Source organism: Ambystoma mexicanum, chromosome 1q (assembly GCF_040938575.1).
Source record: "Ambystoma mexicanum isolate Mex_15411 chromosome 1q, UKY_AmexF1_1, whole genome shotgun sequence".
Lineage (NCBI taxonomy): Eukaryota > Metazoa > Chordata > Amphibia > Caudata > Ambystomatidae > Ambystoma > Ambystoma mexicanum.
Genome location: NC_090922.1, coordinates 1,022,863,180 through 1,022,880,972, shown reverse-complemented (window position 1 = coordinate 1,022,880,972; position 17,793 = coordinate 1,022,863,180). Strand labels below are relative to the sequence as shown.

Below are 17,793 nucleotides of genomic sequence, written 5' to 3'. Positions count from 1 at the left end.
CACAGTATCGATCAGGCTGTTTGCTGTGCCCATTTTATCATCTTTAGAATGAGTGACTACTTGCTGCTTTCATTATCGAAGACAATTAATCTCCTCTACCAGCATGAAAGAAAATCAAGGCCCAGGCAGAAACTGACAGAGTAGGGCCCAGATCTACGAGAATCACTACCATACTTTATCAGTTGTCTCCCATTGCTGCAGTATTTATGGAAGGGGTGCAAGTTAACTCGGTGGTTTGCCACAATTTAGTTGTTTCCTATGTTACACGATAGTACGGAGTGGAGGGTAATCCTGAAAGTACGATGGTGCACACAATGTGCTATTTGCAGTACTCACAGGGAATGGCCACAGGGCATGACTTCCTGACACTGTTGGCACGGATGCAGGCCCTGTTCCATCTGCATTTTCCTTAGGGAATGTCTCATATTGTCTTTGTGGTTCCATTTTCCAGCCTTGGAACACATGGGTAAACAGGAACGTTTGGTTAGTGTTATGTTTGAGGGAGAGCAGTTGAAAAGAGTTGGCGCGACAGACCGGATGGCCTTCAACCCATGCACCTGTGACTTTTGTGGAAACATAAGAACAGATGCTCCCACCACTTACCGTGTTCCTCGCTGCTTGAGAATGATAGCAGGATAGGCTCTTTGGGTACTCAGTGCATGGCAGAAGGGCATTATCTGTGTCCCGCGGACCATGGCTGAAATGATGGGAGATGCACATGGTTTGGCTTTAGAAAGCAGAGCTATCCCCCAAAGTGTACATATTGTGATTTGCATTGTATGGTGTATGGCTTTAGACAGCAGAGCGGTCACCCTAAATCACACATACAGCACTATACATGTCCGGGCTTTAGACGGAAGAGCTATCGCCCTAAATTGTAGACCGTGCATCCTACAGAGATATGCTTAGGACAGCAGATATATCCTGCTAAGTTTTGCACATGCTGCAGCTTACATGAGCAGGCTTTAGACAACAGAGCCATATCCCTAAATTGCACTTAGTGCACTGTACATTGATCAGACTTCAGAGAGAGGAAATATCCCCTTAAATCACACATATTGTACTTTGCATGCTCAGGCTTTAGTCGTCAGAGCTATCCTCTTAGCTTTCACCTACTGCACTGTATATTGTCACGTTTTAGACAGCAGAGCTAACTGTTTGCGCATAGCTGTCATATGCCGCTGGAACCGAAGCAAGCTCGCAGTACCATGGGCATGCACTTAGTGTTCCTACTCATTGCAGATATGTCCTCAGACATGGTTACCAAAAATGACATTTTCCCCACAAATAAGCTCATTGTCCAAACGTCTGAGGCATGACCCCCTCTCTCACTGTACTCAGACAAACATCCTACTTAGTCCCTTGTTCCATTTCTGGACACTATTTGTTTCTAGCTTGGAAACAGATACAGTGATATTTGACATGGTGAACATGGCTGCACTTATTCCTAAGGGTTGGGTTCAACGAAAGTAACTTATATTTTAGAGCAAATATCTTGGGATTATGACATTGGAAGAGGAATGAACATTATTTTAACTGGCATAGGAGTTCACTTAAGACCATCCTTTATTCTTTGAAGAATGATTTTGGTTATATAAGAAGATATTACTTACTTTACTTATACCGTCATTCCCAAAAATGTACATTTATTGCACCTACAGCTGGTTAGGCATTTTGTGATGGAATAAAACACAATAATGATTTCCACAACTTTAAAAATAGAAACTAAAAATACAAATTCCACCATAAATATTTAAAACATCTTGGATGGAATCAGACCCACATAGCCTATAACAAAAAGTGATATGGTAAGCTTCATTATTCACAGCCACTGCATCACCCAGCGGTTGGTTTTGTAATAGCCTCCTCAAAGTCCACTAAAAGCAAGGGAAGTAGTGCTTGTTCGTTAACCAAGAAACCTTCCTTCCTACCTAGGTGAGAGATGGATCTTGACCTCAAAGGTTCAGAAAGTGGGCAGTTAAGGAGACAATGGTATAGACCCCTGTCCCCAGATATTACATTTGGCATTTGTTACTATGTTCCATCTCTTCCTGTTTCTTTCCAGTGGTAAAGCATCTGCTCTACCAAGAACAAATAAGCATCTTATTTGGGGGTTAGTCATATGGTATGCTTAATGCCCGCCATGCGGTGTATCAATGTCTGCCCACTGTGGACGTGATAGGACAGCCAGCTCTTCTTCGACTGTCGATATGGTCTTTCCATATTGCTTTCTTTTTAACAAATTCAAATTCAAACTATAGGGGGGCTAGTGGATAGGTTGTGGTGTCTAATATGTGCTCTAAGCTACAAGATGTGAGATCTTTATGCAGCTGCATACTATAGCTCGAGACGAAGGAGCTAGATCGCCCCATCTACTGAGCCTTGTGTCTGGGCTACAGGTCTTTTCACAGCATACCTTGCCAGAGAGTTCCTCAACCTTTGTTGTTGGCTTTGGGAACCCACCTAAGCATGGGGAATGGAAGTTGGGAGGTGTTGGTGAAAGTACAGAAGATGTTTCAAAAATTGGAATTTACTGATGCCTACCCTGTTGATATTTCTGTCCAGACCCCAGACCGCTTGCCATAGGCGACTTTACCACCAAATATCCCTCTGAAAACTGTTTCAATTTCTGTTGGAAGTTGTCCCTTTATTTACGGACTAGATTTATGATGGATTTTCCTGCTGCTTTCCTAGTTGCAGTCTCTACTTTCCAGGGCAGATCCGAGGAGATAGAGATCCTGTGCTAGTTCAAACAATTTACAACCCCTATTGGATCGCCCTCCATTTTGAAACAGGGATTTTATTTGCTACGTCAGGTGCTCTCAATAATCAGCACTTTTGATTAAACTTGCAATAGGTTGTCACTGTCATTAGGGCTCTCAGGGCATTAGGTGTCCTGGGCAGAAGGGCAAAGACATCCACATATAATAACATGGCACAGGCTTCCCTCAGATCGCAGGTGCGTCTTTAGAGGTTTCCTCCATGAATTTTGTCATGGATATATAAATAGAAGAGGACTGGTGCTAATAGGCAACCCTTTTTAACTCTTTTTTTGGGGAGTATTTCTTTGTGTAAATTGATCCACAAGGGCCATATCTGATCTGCACAGTAGTTCCGGTTTGGGTTTTAAAGATTGTATAAGATCCAAGATGATAACCGCTGATACATCATCTTATTTTGAATGCTTTTCTCAAACTTGTGCTTTCACGAACACACTTTTGTAGGTTTTCCACTTGGTCTATTGACTTCCAGGTACTTGCTCAACATTTGTATATGCATTCTTACATTTATTTTAATTACTGTAAATATTTTTTACAAAGGTCAAATTTACTCTTTGCAGTTTTAGGAAATACCAACCTTACTCAATATGTCTCTTCCCCCAGTCATACTGGTGGTAACATGCTTGATTTAATTGTTTTCATATTGCTTCCATTTGATTGCTATACTCCTATTCAGTTAGATGGGTCAGCTCATGTTTTAGTCCCATTCACCTTTTTGCTTACTTCTGTAACTCAACAGGATGAACTAAGATAATAGAAAATGCAACTTTGTAATTACTATACATTTCCTTTACAATATGTGGAGGTTATAATTAAGCCCCCCTGTTTCTGCTAAGAATGCATCCGTACAAATGGATGAAGTGGTTGGTAATCATTATGAAAAGCCGTCTATTGCCTTGGATGCGGTCCTCCCTTTGAAATCTCAGTATATCAGGAAGAAAACCTATAATGCTTGGTATGAACAGGGTTCACATGATACTAACTGGATGATTCCCAAATTTAGAAAACAACATGTCAGTATTCAAATAATGTGGATGATGTTTCGAAATGAAACTCCGCATGAACCAACACAAGACAACCGATATACAAGGTTAAAGCAACATATTTATTATAATTATCATGGAAACTGAGAATAAAACAACACCCTGTTTGCAGCTGTTTAGAACTATGTTAACCCAGTGAAACCAGTATACTAGAGGATTATGATGATCTTTTTGAAATATTCAATCAATTTAGGAAGCCTTTCAGAATAAGACTGAAAATGGTTGTTCAATTGGCCAAAACAGACTCATAAGTACAAACTGGCATCACTTCACTGTACCTGCCATGGAGGAATAACTTAAGATGGTGGTTATTCTGAAAACAGCTTTTTATGCAAATGGTGTGATTCCAGCTAACATTTTCAAAAACGCTATTGGCTATGTCACTGGAAGCCTGATTCCAGATTATCATTTTTTTTCCTTTTCAGAAGGTATACGTCCTGCTCTTTTGAAGATGGGATTATTACTCCTCTTTATAAATAATTGATTACATTTCTCAGGCAAATCTTTGGAAAATCGCACCTGGTTTAAGACCCGCTTATACTGATGAGACAGCTGCACTCTGGTGATTGACAACATTCTCTGCAGTATTGATGGGAGTAGCCCCCCACTGATGCTTTTTAGTTTAACTGGATCACTCGGTGGCTTTTGATACTGTGAGCCACCAAGAGCTGCTTAACATCTTGTCATGGTGTATGCGGTTTTTGGGAGTAGTGTTAAACAGGTTTGGTCCTCGTTTTTCTCATAGACATTAAATTGTTTAAATTGGAACCCCAAGGTCCTCCCTTATTGGGTACACTGTGGTTCGACACTGGGATCCATTTTGTCTGCATATACCTTTTAATGTGTGCATGGAATTGTGGGGGGAGCTGGCCTCAGGCTTTGGTGTCATGGTTTATCAATATGCTGATTATACACTGCTCTAAATAGCTGTGGCAATTGAGGATGACAGCTTAGCCCAAGAAGAATGGATGCAAAAGGCCCATTTAAAATTATGATTTCTCATTTCCCGCCCTGAAAAATGGTCAATCAAATAAAATCTTGCTTACCCTTCTATTACTGTTGAACCACCGTTTTAAAATTAACTCTCACAGCTAAATCCCTGGAGTTTACTGTACAGACAGAATTATCTTCAAGGCTGCAGGCATGTAAAAAAGTGCAATTGTAAAATTTCGCACAATCCTTTCTTTGCAGTATCAGGGACTATACTTCACTGTAAAAAAAAAATGGTGTTGTCTTGTTCAGTCCTGGGTTTTGTTTCATATAAATAGGGGCAATTATTCTCAGGTGGACATACCAGGCTGCACCTTAAGGCCCTTAACAGTTGGTTTCATGCAGACACAACACCTTTTACTGGAGCCAGAACATTCAATTCCATTTCTCCCACTTTTAAGTCTTTGCATTGGCGCCCACTTGAAGATCCGTTTCAAACTATGCTGCCGAATTATTAAAGCCTTAAGATTGGGCTGTTCATCATACCTCGCGTCTAAAGTTCACGTTCTCAGAAGAAATTCAAGTTCCCACACATGGAATAAAGCTGTTTCTGGAATTCCTAGTGTGTTTTCTTGTGCATTGGCAACGTGGTGGAAGTCTCCTTGTACTGATGCAGACTACTATGTCGATACAGACGGCTACATCTCCAAATCTCTCATTGCCTGTAGAAAACGACTTAAAACGTATCTGTTTTGTAAATGAATAACAGATTGAATGGTTCTGCGGCTTTGTGGAAACTGTTTATGTTTTGATAGTTGTAAAATAGGTGTGGGGTGTTGGATCTGCAGCTTATGACTTCCTGTAGTTGTAATATATTTTTAGAAAGTATTGTAATTTGGTTGTGTGGTAATATTTATATTCCTTTTATTTTGGTTGCACATATGGAATTACCTTTTATTATTTTCCAGCACAGATAAAAACATTTTGATAGGTTTCACCCTTTATACATTTTATCAGTAAATACATTAATAAACACTGAAATATTTCTGCAGTCCATCCTACTATTAGCGATCTAGTGAAAAACTGAAACAATACTTCCTTGTCGCATTTTACCTGTAAATAAGACATCTCCTCCATCCAGGGTTGCATTTTCATCTGTCATCTCTACCACATTCAGGTGAAGAGCTCTCAGTGCTTTTTTCATTTCTTCAACCTGCTCAAAATGAAAGAATAGAATAAGTTGGATTGATCAACACACAACAGAAAATATGCTCTCTGGCATAGGTAGCTCACTAAATATATGTATTTCCGTTATTCATATATTATAATTGTGTTTTGGTCTAATCGGGAATAAGATAATGTGCAATACGTTGAGTAAATGATCTAAATGAACCCACACTGTCCATAGTTGTCTTCAGTTGAATATGACCTTTTAGTTCCATTCCTGCACGCCTAAAGGTGATAGACAAGAACGTTGTAGTGCAACTGGACAATGCTCAGCAAACGTGGACACCAACACTTTGACACCAAACCACAGAAATGTCCTCCCGCGCCTTGAAACACTTGTGTGTAGGCGCGTTACAAATGCCATATCATATCATATCATTTTGTAGTATCACCAGCCACAGTAAGCTAGCATGAGCTTTCTGCATTATAAGCACTCTTCATTTGTACGCCCTTTCTGATGAGGCAAGAAATGGAGCACATTGTTTTTGCACTGAATGGTTTGCTTATTCGACTGGAAATAGGACACACATGTTACACTCAAATACACAACAGCAAAATGGAAGGATATTGATTGTGTGCTACATTATCTCCTAAACCTAAAAAGAAACGGAGAAAACAGGGTATCTCCAAACTTTGAAGGATCTTACTATCCATAGAAGGGGCTTCAACTGTGTTGAGAGGAACACCACCACCATAGGCACTTATTCCAGCTTCCTGAGGCTGCCTGCAGAAGACAGGGGAAATACAAGAACCAACCAGGGTCTATCTATGGGCTGATCAAGTTACCCTAACCCCAACACCGACATCCTTGAAGAGTTTTGCATCCTCCGAAGGGGCTTCACCTGGGCTGAGGAACACAGAGTTTGGCACCACCAGAGGCTCTCATTCCAGCTGCTTGAGGCTGCCTGTAGAGGTCAGGGCATGTGCAAGAACCACCCAGGGTCCATCTACAGGTTGATCTAATGACTACTGACCCCAAAATTGCCACCTTTGAAGGGTCTTTCCACTGTCAGAAGGGGCTGCAACTGGCCTGAGAGGAACAACAAGGTACTCAGCACAGCTGCTGGAGGGTCAGGAGATGTACAAGAATCATCCACATGACCCTTGAACCCAAAACAGCCATCTTTGAAGGGTCCTTCTATCCTCAGACGGGGCTTTGACTGTCCTGAAAGGAACAATGTGCAAATCACTAAACCACCGGAGGCACTGATTTCAGCTGTCTAAGGCTGCCTACAGAAGTCAGGCAACATGCAAAACTAACCATGGTTGAACTATGGGTTTATGACATGACTCCTGACCCCCCAAACCACAATTTTATAAGGTCTTTCCATCCTAAGAAGGGGCATTAACTGGGTTGCAAGGACAAATGAGCTGAGAACACCACAACTAGAGGCACTCATTCAGCTGCCTGAGGCTGCCTGCAGAGGGCAGGGAACATACAAGAACCAACCAGGTTTAATCTATGGGTTGATCATGTGATCCTGGATAAGCTTTAATGAGAAACTCACCCAGGGGCTTCCTACTCTGGGACATCGAGTTAAGGGCGGATGGTAAGGTAAATTGTCCATTTCCCCTGGGGGTAGCCTGGACTGCCTTTGCAGTCCTCCGTCCAGCTCCTTGCCTGCATCCTGTGATTCTGCAGCTCCTGCAGCTTCTGAGTTCATTGTCAAAAGAGGAATGGTTCCTGTTTATATTTCTTTCCTGTTAAAGTATTTCTGGGTTACTTTGGAAATGTAAGCGATTTCCTTAGGGAGTCCAGAGCAAAGGGTTGACCGAGCTAAGGGCTCTTGTAATTATCTTTTCCATTTTTCATTCTTTATTTCCTGTTTGCCACAAAGCGTGCCTCATACAAAGCACACTACCAACACCAAACTCCACCACAACACCCCACTAAAATAACTAACTGCATATGCCTGTATCCACCTCAACTGCCACTCACACACACATGACATAATTGCTTCGTCAAATCAGAAAAACTCTGCAGCCACAACCATTAACCATGATTCAACAGCTCTGTCTTCTCTATCAAGCAGAAAGTCAGATGCCTAGAAAGAGCCTTGGAAAAGAACCCATGTCCTGCCATCACAAATCCACTTAAGCACTGCCGCAGCAGATACAAAAAAGTGATATGCAATGTCAAACCCACCAATTACTTCCAAAAACTCCAATCCGCACCAATTGTACACAGAAACTATTCAACATTGTGAAATACCTCTCCAAACCACCATCCACACCTTACACACTCCCGTCCATTGCAGTATATGCAACACTCTGATGGACTACTTCAACGCCAAAATACACATCAGGCAAGCCCTCCCTCTCATCTCCCACTCCCAAGTCCCCATTCCTAAACATTCCACATGGGACACCTTCCACCCCATTGACACACACACACCCTCCTCACCCTTACTACCAAAGCAAAACCGGCATACTTCCTGGATGATGCATGCTCACGTCAAGGCATTGGCTCAACATCATTAACTCCGGTCTCTCACATGGTACTATCTCCTCTGTACTCAAAACTGAAGAAAAAAAATCTCACACCTCAAATAACCTTTCCTCAACCCCATAATCCCTGAAAATGATCACCCCATCACTATCCTGCCCTACCTCGCCGGAATCATGTAACGCTTTGTCACAACCCCACTGCAACAACACAGCACCTCCAATAACCTACTCAACCCCTTCTGATTTATATTTCAACCTGTACACAGCACTGCACTCAGACTACACTTCCCATCCTTCAGGACCTCCACCACATCACATACAAAGAACACACAGCACTACTTTTACTCCTCGACCTCTCTGCAGTCTTCAATACCATCGACCACACCATTCTGCGTAACATCCTATCCCACAGGATGGAACTCTCAGGCACCGTCCTCCACTTTTTCCCCACCCCGGTCAATTATGGGGACCCACAAGGCTCTCGCCTGTCTTCACTCCTCTTCAACTTACATGTTGAATCCCTTGGACAGGCCATTAGCAAATACAATGTCCATTTCCACCAATACATAGACAACACACAAATATACTTCCAAATCGCATCCCCCTCACAACTCCACAGCCTCAAAAGCTGTCCCTTCATCATCATGCCCTGGATCGCCACCCTCTTCCTCAAAGTCAACACTTCCAAAAAGGAATAAAAAAATCATCTGACCCCCCACACCCAACACAAACCCAAACTCTCCCCCTGGTTCAAAAGAACATGCCACAGATAACCCACACTTAACCCTCTCCCATGGCTTCATCATCAGCTCACAGCTTTCTTTCATACACCCCATTGCTGATATCACCAAAACACGCAATCTACACCTACGTCTCATTCGTAAGATCAGAGACATCCATTGTCCTGATTACTTCCTCACTGAGCCAAAGCACTAGTTCTCTTGCAGCTGGACTACAGCAATGCTCTCCTCACTAGAGTCTGCAGCACCCTTGTTCCCCTGCAAGCCATACAAAACGCAGCAGCCAGACCCTTCCTCCATCCCACACATCACCCCAGCACTCACCCAGCTCCATGTACCCCAAATAATGGCTTGCATGGTATTCAAAGCCATCCACCACAAAACCCATCTTACATCTTACCATAACAACAAACTCCAACACATCACCCACAAAAACACCAGACAAGCAAGCCAGTATCTCATACGCATTCCACTTTGCAAACTAACATGCACACACAATCAAGCATATACCCACTGACGCTCCCAGTGCATTTAACACCCTACCTCTTCACATCCACAATGCACCCCCACCTGTCAGAAAGAGCCTCAAAACATACCTGTTTCCCCATACATAACCCTGGCTTTCCATCTCCTTGGATACAACTTTACTATCCTAATTGTTCTATCATATCTGTTTCACCTCCCCTTTTTTCATCATTTGAGCCTTGTAAGGAGTTCCAAGACCCTCTGGCCAGGGCTAGTGCTGAACAGAAGGTCTAGAAAATAAATAATGAATGCAAAAAAACATACAAGTTTTGTATTTAGTTTAAAAATTGGTAAGCAGGAGCTCTGTTACCAACCATTAGCTTCCCCTCCAAACACACGTTTTCATGACTCCATCAATCTTCAGGGAGGCTGAGTTTCTTTGCTGTTTCAGGCGTGTCTTCATTTCAGGTGTGGCAAGTTAATTGACTCTGGGGATTCTGGTACTTGTATTTTTTGCACTTGATTTTACTAGCAGTTGACTGGAAACGACTCCCTCCATAGCACAAATTTTCCCCTTGATGGGGGGAGGGGTAAAGCCATGGTTGTGGCTCTCCACTGTAAGGCAACAGAGTGTGCAGCCTGTCACTAATTCTTAACCAAGTTTTGCATTTAGAACAATGTTTTTGTTTTGTTGTACGTATTTTGTAAACAGAACTAGCAGGCGAAATGAGGTTTTTGCTAAATCTTCTTTCCCTGGTTCAAACCTTATGTGATGCGGGCTCAGCTAACTTTGCAGCAAAAAATGCGTTTGCTCAATTCCCCATCACTCAAGCAGAAGAAAATGGGCAAAAGTCAGAGTGCAAAAAGCTCTCTATAAAATAGATGGAGAAAAACATGTCATATCATTAGAAAGGCACCATGGTGCAGCATTTTCCTATCAGTGGTGCAAACGTTATTGATCTCACTCAAAGGGTTCTGGGTACAACGGGATACTACGGGCTGTCTGACAAACTGGTTAGATTGGGAAGGATAGGAAGGCCAATGACCTCATTGCTTACTATCTACTATCGACCAAGACTGGGGATACATTTTCTTGCTAGGATATTACGACTGAAATTGATCAATTGGATACATTTATATAATGCACCAATATCCAGAGGGGTGGTAAGGGATGAGTTATGTTGGTTATTGAACAGTGAACCCACTCCACACTTTGGGCAGTAAAAGGAAGAGATACCCAATTTTACTGACAGCCCAGCCATTTCGACCTGGGAGATTTTGTCTGCTTTGTTGACAAATCTTGGCTGGTGTAATGTGCTCCATGCAGTGGCTCGGACCACTCCTCAGGTGCAGGAGTGTCCCCTGGTACCCACATCTGGGTGCTACCAGATAAGAAAAACACAGACAAGCTTAAGAATGGTGACATTCTGGCTATTGTTTCTGCTTGAAATCAATGATGTGTGGGATTGGGGGCAGCAAGAGGTGGGGTTTCGAGCTGCGGCTGTGCATCCCTGCCTTTTAAAGCTCTCAGGCATTCATGCTACGTGTTTCTGGACCAGCTGCAGTTGTTTTAAGGCCTTTTGCATCTTAAAAGTCTGCTACAGTAAGCCAGACACATGCGTCCAGAGATATGTTCATCACTATGTTCAGGTGGCAGTAAGCAGTTTGGATCACATTTGATTTCTGAGCCGATTGACACACCTTCATCAAATATTATTCCCTGGCTTCTAGCTTTGAGGTCTGTGTTGCCCTTTGAAGTAGACGTGGCTCATGTCAGTTTGACCAGAAATACATATTTGTGGTTTACTTTCCTTCAGCACAGGCAAGTGAGGGATTATGATATCTGTTTTTGTGAGCTGGCTCTTGTAATGGAGGGTTTATGGAATAATTGTCCAGCCAAATGGGTCGGGTTGAAAGGTCACACCGGGGCATACACAAGCTTTGTGCGGAGCTAGGGATTTCATGTATGCATGCTGACAGGGATGACATGGTCAACACAAGTACTTTCCTGCCAATCTCATTGAGTGCTGGACATAGTGCAGAATATTGTTATGATGGACGATCTTGTAGGCTATGGAGTGGTGTAAGAGCTTCGAGATTTTGGACAGGTGGAAACCAAGTGTTTTTACCAATTTTTCTCTGATTTGTAGCAGCATATACTGAGTCATCATGACTAGTATAAATATGGGTTTGTCTGCCAACCGTTGTCTGGTGTATTTTCCTTGCTGATTTTTTTTTTAGTTGAATGGTTCTCCATGACTTTTGCTTCAAGGTGGAGAGTTGCCTGTAATTGGAAAGTTTGTGTCAATCGGATTCTCTTCATGCCACAGAAGTGCAAGGACATTGGATTTCTTGCTAATTGTGGGTAGTTACTCACATTTCAGGAAGGCATTGCGAACATTTCTTCGGCCTGGTGCCAATAAGTTGATATTGTCATTAAGGCTAGCAGGGAAATTGTTAGATTCCATTCCAAAAAATGCAGAATTTAAATCAGTCCAATTTCGATCCGCTTCACCCCAATCTGCCTTTTTGCCACCACCGCGTAATCAAAAAGAGCATCACAAAGTTTCTTGGGCGGCTGCGTGAGCCCAGCACTAATTGTAAAAGAGTTGTGCAAAGTTTCTCCTGCCATTGTGTGAACACAGCATGAATTGAAAAGTGCCACCTGAAGTTTCTCGTGTCGCTGCACAAACCTAGGAACGAAGCAAAAAGTGTGATGCAAAGTTTCTCATGGCGCTGCTCGAACCTAGCACAGATAAAAAAAGTGCAAAGTTTCTCTTGCCATAGCGTGAAACTAGTACAGAACAGAAAAAGTACCATGCAAAGCTTCATGTGTTGCTATGCGAAATTAGCATGGATCGAAAACGAGCCTCAACGTTTCTTGTGTTGCTGCGTGAACTTAGCAGAATTGAAAAAACATGCAAAGTTTCTCATGGCACTGCACGAAACTAACAGTTCGCTAAAACCGCAAAAAGTTTCTTGTGTTGCTGCACAAAACTAGCCAGGATCAGAAAAAAAACATGCACGAACATGGAAATTAAACACCATGCTCCGCCCAAAAACCAACAAGACCGGATGACATTTCAGTGGTGGCAGAACCGTAACAATGATTTTGCGGAACGGGCAAAAGCAGATTTCAGCGTGAATTCCCCATTTTTTTCACTTCACAGGTGAATATTTCACGCACACATAATTGTCATTTAGGAAGAGTTCTGGATAGGCAAGAATCCCTGCAGCTTTTCTTCTACAGTATTTTGACTAAGTCCTGTTCACAGATGATTTAAACGTGATAAAAGATATCAGGTTTCAGCAGACATTGTTTGATAATATTTAGGCTGCTCATGTTTATCTGCCATCTAGAGCCTGGAAATACATTATGTATTCTTCTGCCTCTTGCTGTGCATGTGTGAGGATGTTGCTAATATGTTCTAGGTTGTTCATCTCCTGCCACACTTTAAACAACCCAGACTTTATGTTAGACAGCCCAGACGTTATGTTAGACTGCTGCTACAAAGCTGTTGAGAAAGTACAGGTTTTTTTTTACTGCAACTCATACTTTATTGATTTTCTTTTGCATGTATTCTATATCCCAATTTATAATTTTTAAGTTTGCCTCGCATCAAGATTGCTCAGGACCCATTCAGGTTCTTTCTAGGAATGCAACGATTTCATTCCATGTTTGAGGGCGGTTTTGCTTTTCTTTTGTATGTTTTGCATTGAAGATGTCAAGGGATCTTTCAATTTCAGAATGAAGAGATTGTAGAATACATTTTGTATCTGCAGGGTTTCCCAAGATTAGGGTTAGATTAAAAATTTGGATGAAAGACTCCAAAGGAATCTTATTTACGGGTCTGAATTCAAAAGACTGCTGCTTGGTTTGACTTCATCTTCTGTAATTGTCCAGTCTGCAAATAATATTCTGTCCAACAATGTTAGTGGGTAGTAATATCTATGAGGTCAGTGCCATGTTTCAAGATAACAAAAAGATTGCAGCCATATTTGTGTGCAGCACCTTGTACTGCCTGGATGAAACCCTTGTGGAGCATGTTAGTTACCTATTCCTGTGCACCCTTATTCCCGGGAACGCCAACCCATATGAACCATTCTACTGTGGTGGCAAGCATGCTATCAACATTATGAGGGAGATGTGGTTAAAAGCACGTTATTGTGTCAAGTTGTTGTACTCATAGAACTTAAAAATATCCTCGAATGCAAGATAACATCCAAAGGTTACCATTCCTTCAAAGGTGAGACCATAGAATCACCATTGAAACACCTTCAAAACCTCTCAAGACTTGATTATGCAAAAAGCTTTTACCAAGGTGACCTAGAATACCTGCTCAATTGGCTAGAAAGAGTGGCCAGCAGCAAGACTCCTCCCAAGACTGGAATGATGGGAACACATCACCCCATCACTCGGGATAGTACAGAGGCTCCCAGTTCAAATCCTTTTGTATTACATACGTTATATTTCGGAACTCTCAGATCCAGCAAGGAAGCATTAGTGAGAGAGTCTACTGCTTCAACTGGAAATGTTAAGAGGTTTCCCCTGTCTCATTGCTGGCAACCCATCGACAGATCACCATAAGCAGGTCACTCTGCACACTGGCAGGCAATCTTAACTTCAGACAGTCACTTAAATCATCACTGTTCATCAAACAGCAACAGATAGGCTAGCGCAGACATAAGCACATCCCAAAGCCCAGAGCAAATCAGGTCAGAACAACCTACACCAAGCATTATTCTCTCAGAACTCCGATATCACCTTGAGCATAAGGCTACAAACTCCAGTGCTCCCAAGGGAATGTTTAATGCCGAAAATGAAATGCAGAATTTGTTTTTCAAACATTTTCCCACAATGATATGCGGGGGAAGACCCACACACAGTCCCCCATGCTCCCCTTATATTTTCATAACCCTAACCCTCCCCCACCCCCACATATAATTGCGGGGAAATGTGCGTGTCGAAATTCAACATTTTTAGTTTTCAGCATTTTCTAGTTTGCAGTGATGAGATGACATGTTCTGTCCCAAGGCAAGACTCATTTGGGTCCCTCTCACTCATGCCTCCTGAATTCCTGAAAAGAAACCTGGAGCACTCTAAAACTGCCATAGTCCAACACAAAACCAAAAACAGGGACACACTCTGTGCTGATGAATACCATCCAGCCAGGACTCCATCACCCCATTCCACCACACTAGCAAGCTCAGTGGAGAAACTTTGCTGAAAATGTTGGGGGGGACATGACCTTCGAAGAAAAGGTGCCCCATTCAAATGAATGGGGACAAAATAGTGTGCCATCAAAGTTGGGGGGGACAAACACCGCCCTCCCCCCTAAAATTACGCCCATGAGCAAGCTCACCTTTTCCACTTTCCAATCCCCATGAACTCTACAGCCTAACGCATGATAGGACCCCCACCACCACAATAACCACTGCAAAGTACTCTCCAAAAGCCTAGAGTGCTCCAGAGGAAGTCTCTGCACACCTCTGCCGCACCTCCATCCCAACCACTCATACAACTCATTCTCCAGACCATTGACTCTCCCGGTATACCAGTGGCCATAGAGAATTGCTTTTGGGTTCGCCCCTGTGGGTAAACAGATAGCAAAGTGTCAGCATCATAAAACACCTAGAAGCATAGCAGTAGAAAGAAATTGATACGCGTGGAGTGAACTCAACACATCAGGATTCAAATTAATTAGTTTCTCTAATCTGTATTTATATGCATTACTGAGTTTTTTGTGTATTTTGAACGTGCTTGAACTGTGTGTTTGTCGATATGGTTATACAGCTTTCCAATATACATTTACAAAAGGTGAATCGGAATGTAAATGTCAGGCGATGGGAACCAGCAAGTGGAACACACCTAACCAGCACACAATACAGTTGCTTTTTAGGCTACCAGGGACGTCATTTCACCAAAATGCCAGGGGTAGTGGAAGTGATATGACATGACTCTTGACCTCTGATGACATCAGATAGCATTATTCTTAAGTATACTACAAATAACATGGTTATGGTATCACTATAAAGTGATATACATTTCATACGAGAACAGATCACCACATGTATCGTTACTATCACCCATACTACCAAATTACTGTGAATGCAAGCAGACGTTCAAGCCAAATGATAATGATGTGTTATTATATAGCCCTTACGTTTAAGCGCTTTTTATAGAACAAATATACATACAATATCAACCAACCTGTGTTGGTACTCATTTATCGACCTCAGAAGGATAAAAGACTGAGTTGAGGTTTTTAAGAACAGACTAAATGAGTGACTCACCCCCCCCCCCCCAAGTGTGCCTGAAATGAACCTTTAATGAGTCTAGGAATTATTGTATAGTATTCCAGAAAGACAAATTATTTGTTATGCCTATTCTTTCTTATTTAGGGGTACTTCTCAAAGTGTTACACTTGTGGTACCCCCTGTTTTTTTATTTTAAAGAGGTCTGAACTTGAAAGCCAGTCACTTCAGTAACAAAGAGCCACAAAGAGCACGGACCACAGCCCAGCCCAGGAGCTTACATCTAAAAAAGAAAAAAGAAAATTATGTTTTTTATTTTTAGGGGTAGCAATGGAGACCACAGGGGTAGCAAGTGAAACCTCAGGGGTCACAGCAGACATGGCTACATTACAATGATTCTATATGTATACACATTCTTCCTCAGGAACATTAATGAGCTATATCCTGAAAACCAGTCAGGATTCCGTCCTTCAAGGCCTGGAGTTGCACAATCCTGAGATATGTTTTAGCTAGAATCACAGGATTGTTTCGGGTAAGGGTCAAAGCTGGGATTGAACCCAGTTCTGCAGTTCCCAAAGACAGCAATGAAGTGACTTCCCCGGATCCCCTCTCTGTGCTACATGAGACAAACCGTGGTGAGTGTGTCCACGTGCACAGCTAAGGGGGGTGTTTGTGCATAATGGGCGTTCGATTTGCCGCACTGGACGGTGATTTAAACGTGCCTACTAGAGACGGGAAATCACGACCATCACATGGGATACAGCAAAATTGTTTCCATGAACCACGACCGGGAAAATGTCCCTTCAAATTTAAATTGAAAGAATGGAAATTCACTAATGAATGGGTATGCACCACAGTAATCAGCTTCTACATAATGGAGCACGCAAAACAGTGGGCATAAACAGAGACTTCCTCGACCACAGGAGTAAACGGTATGAAGTAAACACGGTTTATCTGGATTGACAAGTCTCACGAGCCATTTAAGCGCAACAAAGTGCAGCTTCAAAAGGAAATGTAGTGCTGTAATTTTAGAGTGACAAACTAAAACATAGTACAACCAACAAGAGGGAAAGCATGTAATCAGCAACATTTCAAGCTTGTATTTTCGGCTGATGTACTAGTGATCGCAGAAACGTTGTGCCAGTTAATAGAAGCCTGTTGGCAGCATTGCCCTGGGGTTTCCTAAGAAGTGGCATCGTTTTGTAGGCTATGATTAGCACCTGCTGGTCTCTTCGCCCAGTAACCAGACGCTACAGCACTTGACGAGATGCTTGGGAAAGATCTGGTTTCTATGGTAAAAAGCTAAGCATTGTGTTGTATTGTGGCTTACACTGCTCAGAAAGTAGGGGAAACTCACTTAGCTCAGTATAGTAACTAGCTGAGGGCCTCAGGATGAAAGTGCTTTTAAATGGAGCCGACCCACTGTCCATCATCGACCAGAGCATTGGAGCCACAGACGTGTGGGGTAAGGGGTAATTATAATTCTGGTTTTGGAGATTGCTTTAGTCCACATCAGGGTTGGCCAATTTGGAGCATGCCAGCTATATGTCATCATGTGGGTCTTTGCTGTCCGCGATGATGCTATAGATTTATTTATTATTTTTTTTTTTTAAAAGGCCCACATGCTTTACCTCTCTTACCTAGTACCTACCAACAGAGATCGGTGTGGCAAGCAAACGTGCCAATGCTTCCACTTAGCAAATAGGTGCATATAGGAACATGGACGAGCAAGCAACATTCACTGCTCCACATTATGCGACCTAATTGAGTCGATCTTGTTGTGGCAGTGTTTCAGCCATGCCCAGACATGTAAGAAAGTATGCATTTAAATACTTGCCACTGTTTCTGCCCAAACCCCTGTACCAGCATCATGTGCAACAGCGCTATGGGCACTGAAAGAAGTTC

General features: G+C 42.4%; 1 protein-coding gene across 1 annotated transcript in view; it reads right to left on the bottom strand.

Moving 5' to 3' along the window:
• Window positions 1-17,793, bottom strand: part of DDAH1 (dimethylarginine dimethylaminohydrolase 1) — an 848,052-nt gene that overhangs the window by 365,595 nt on the left and 464,664 nt on the right. The window contains exon 2 of the mRNA XM_069641695.1: window positions 5,867-5,966. Within this exon, the coding sequence (XP_069497796.1) occupies window positions 5,867-5,966 (100 nt within the window). The remainder of the gene's footprint in view (window positions 1-5,866; window positions 5,967-17,793) is intronic.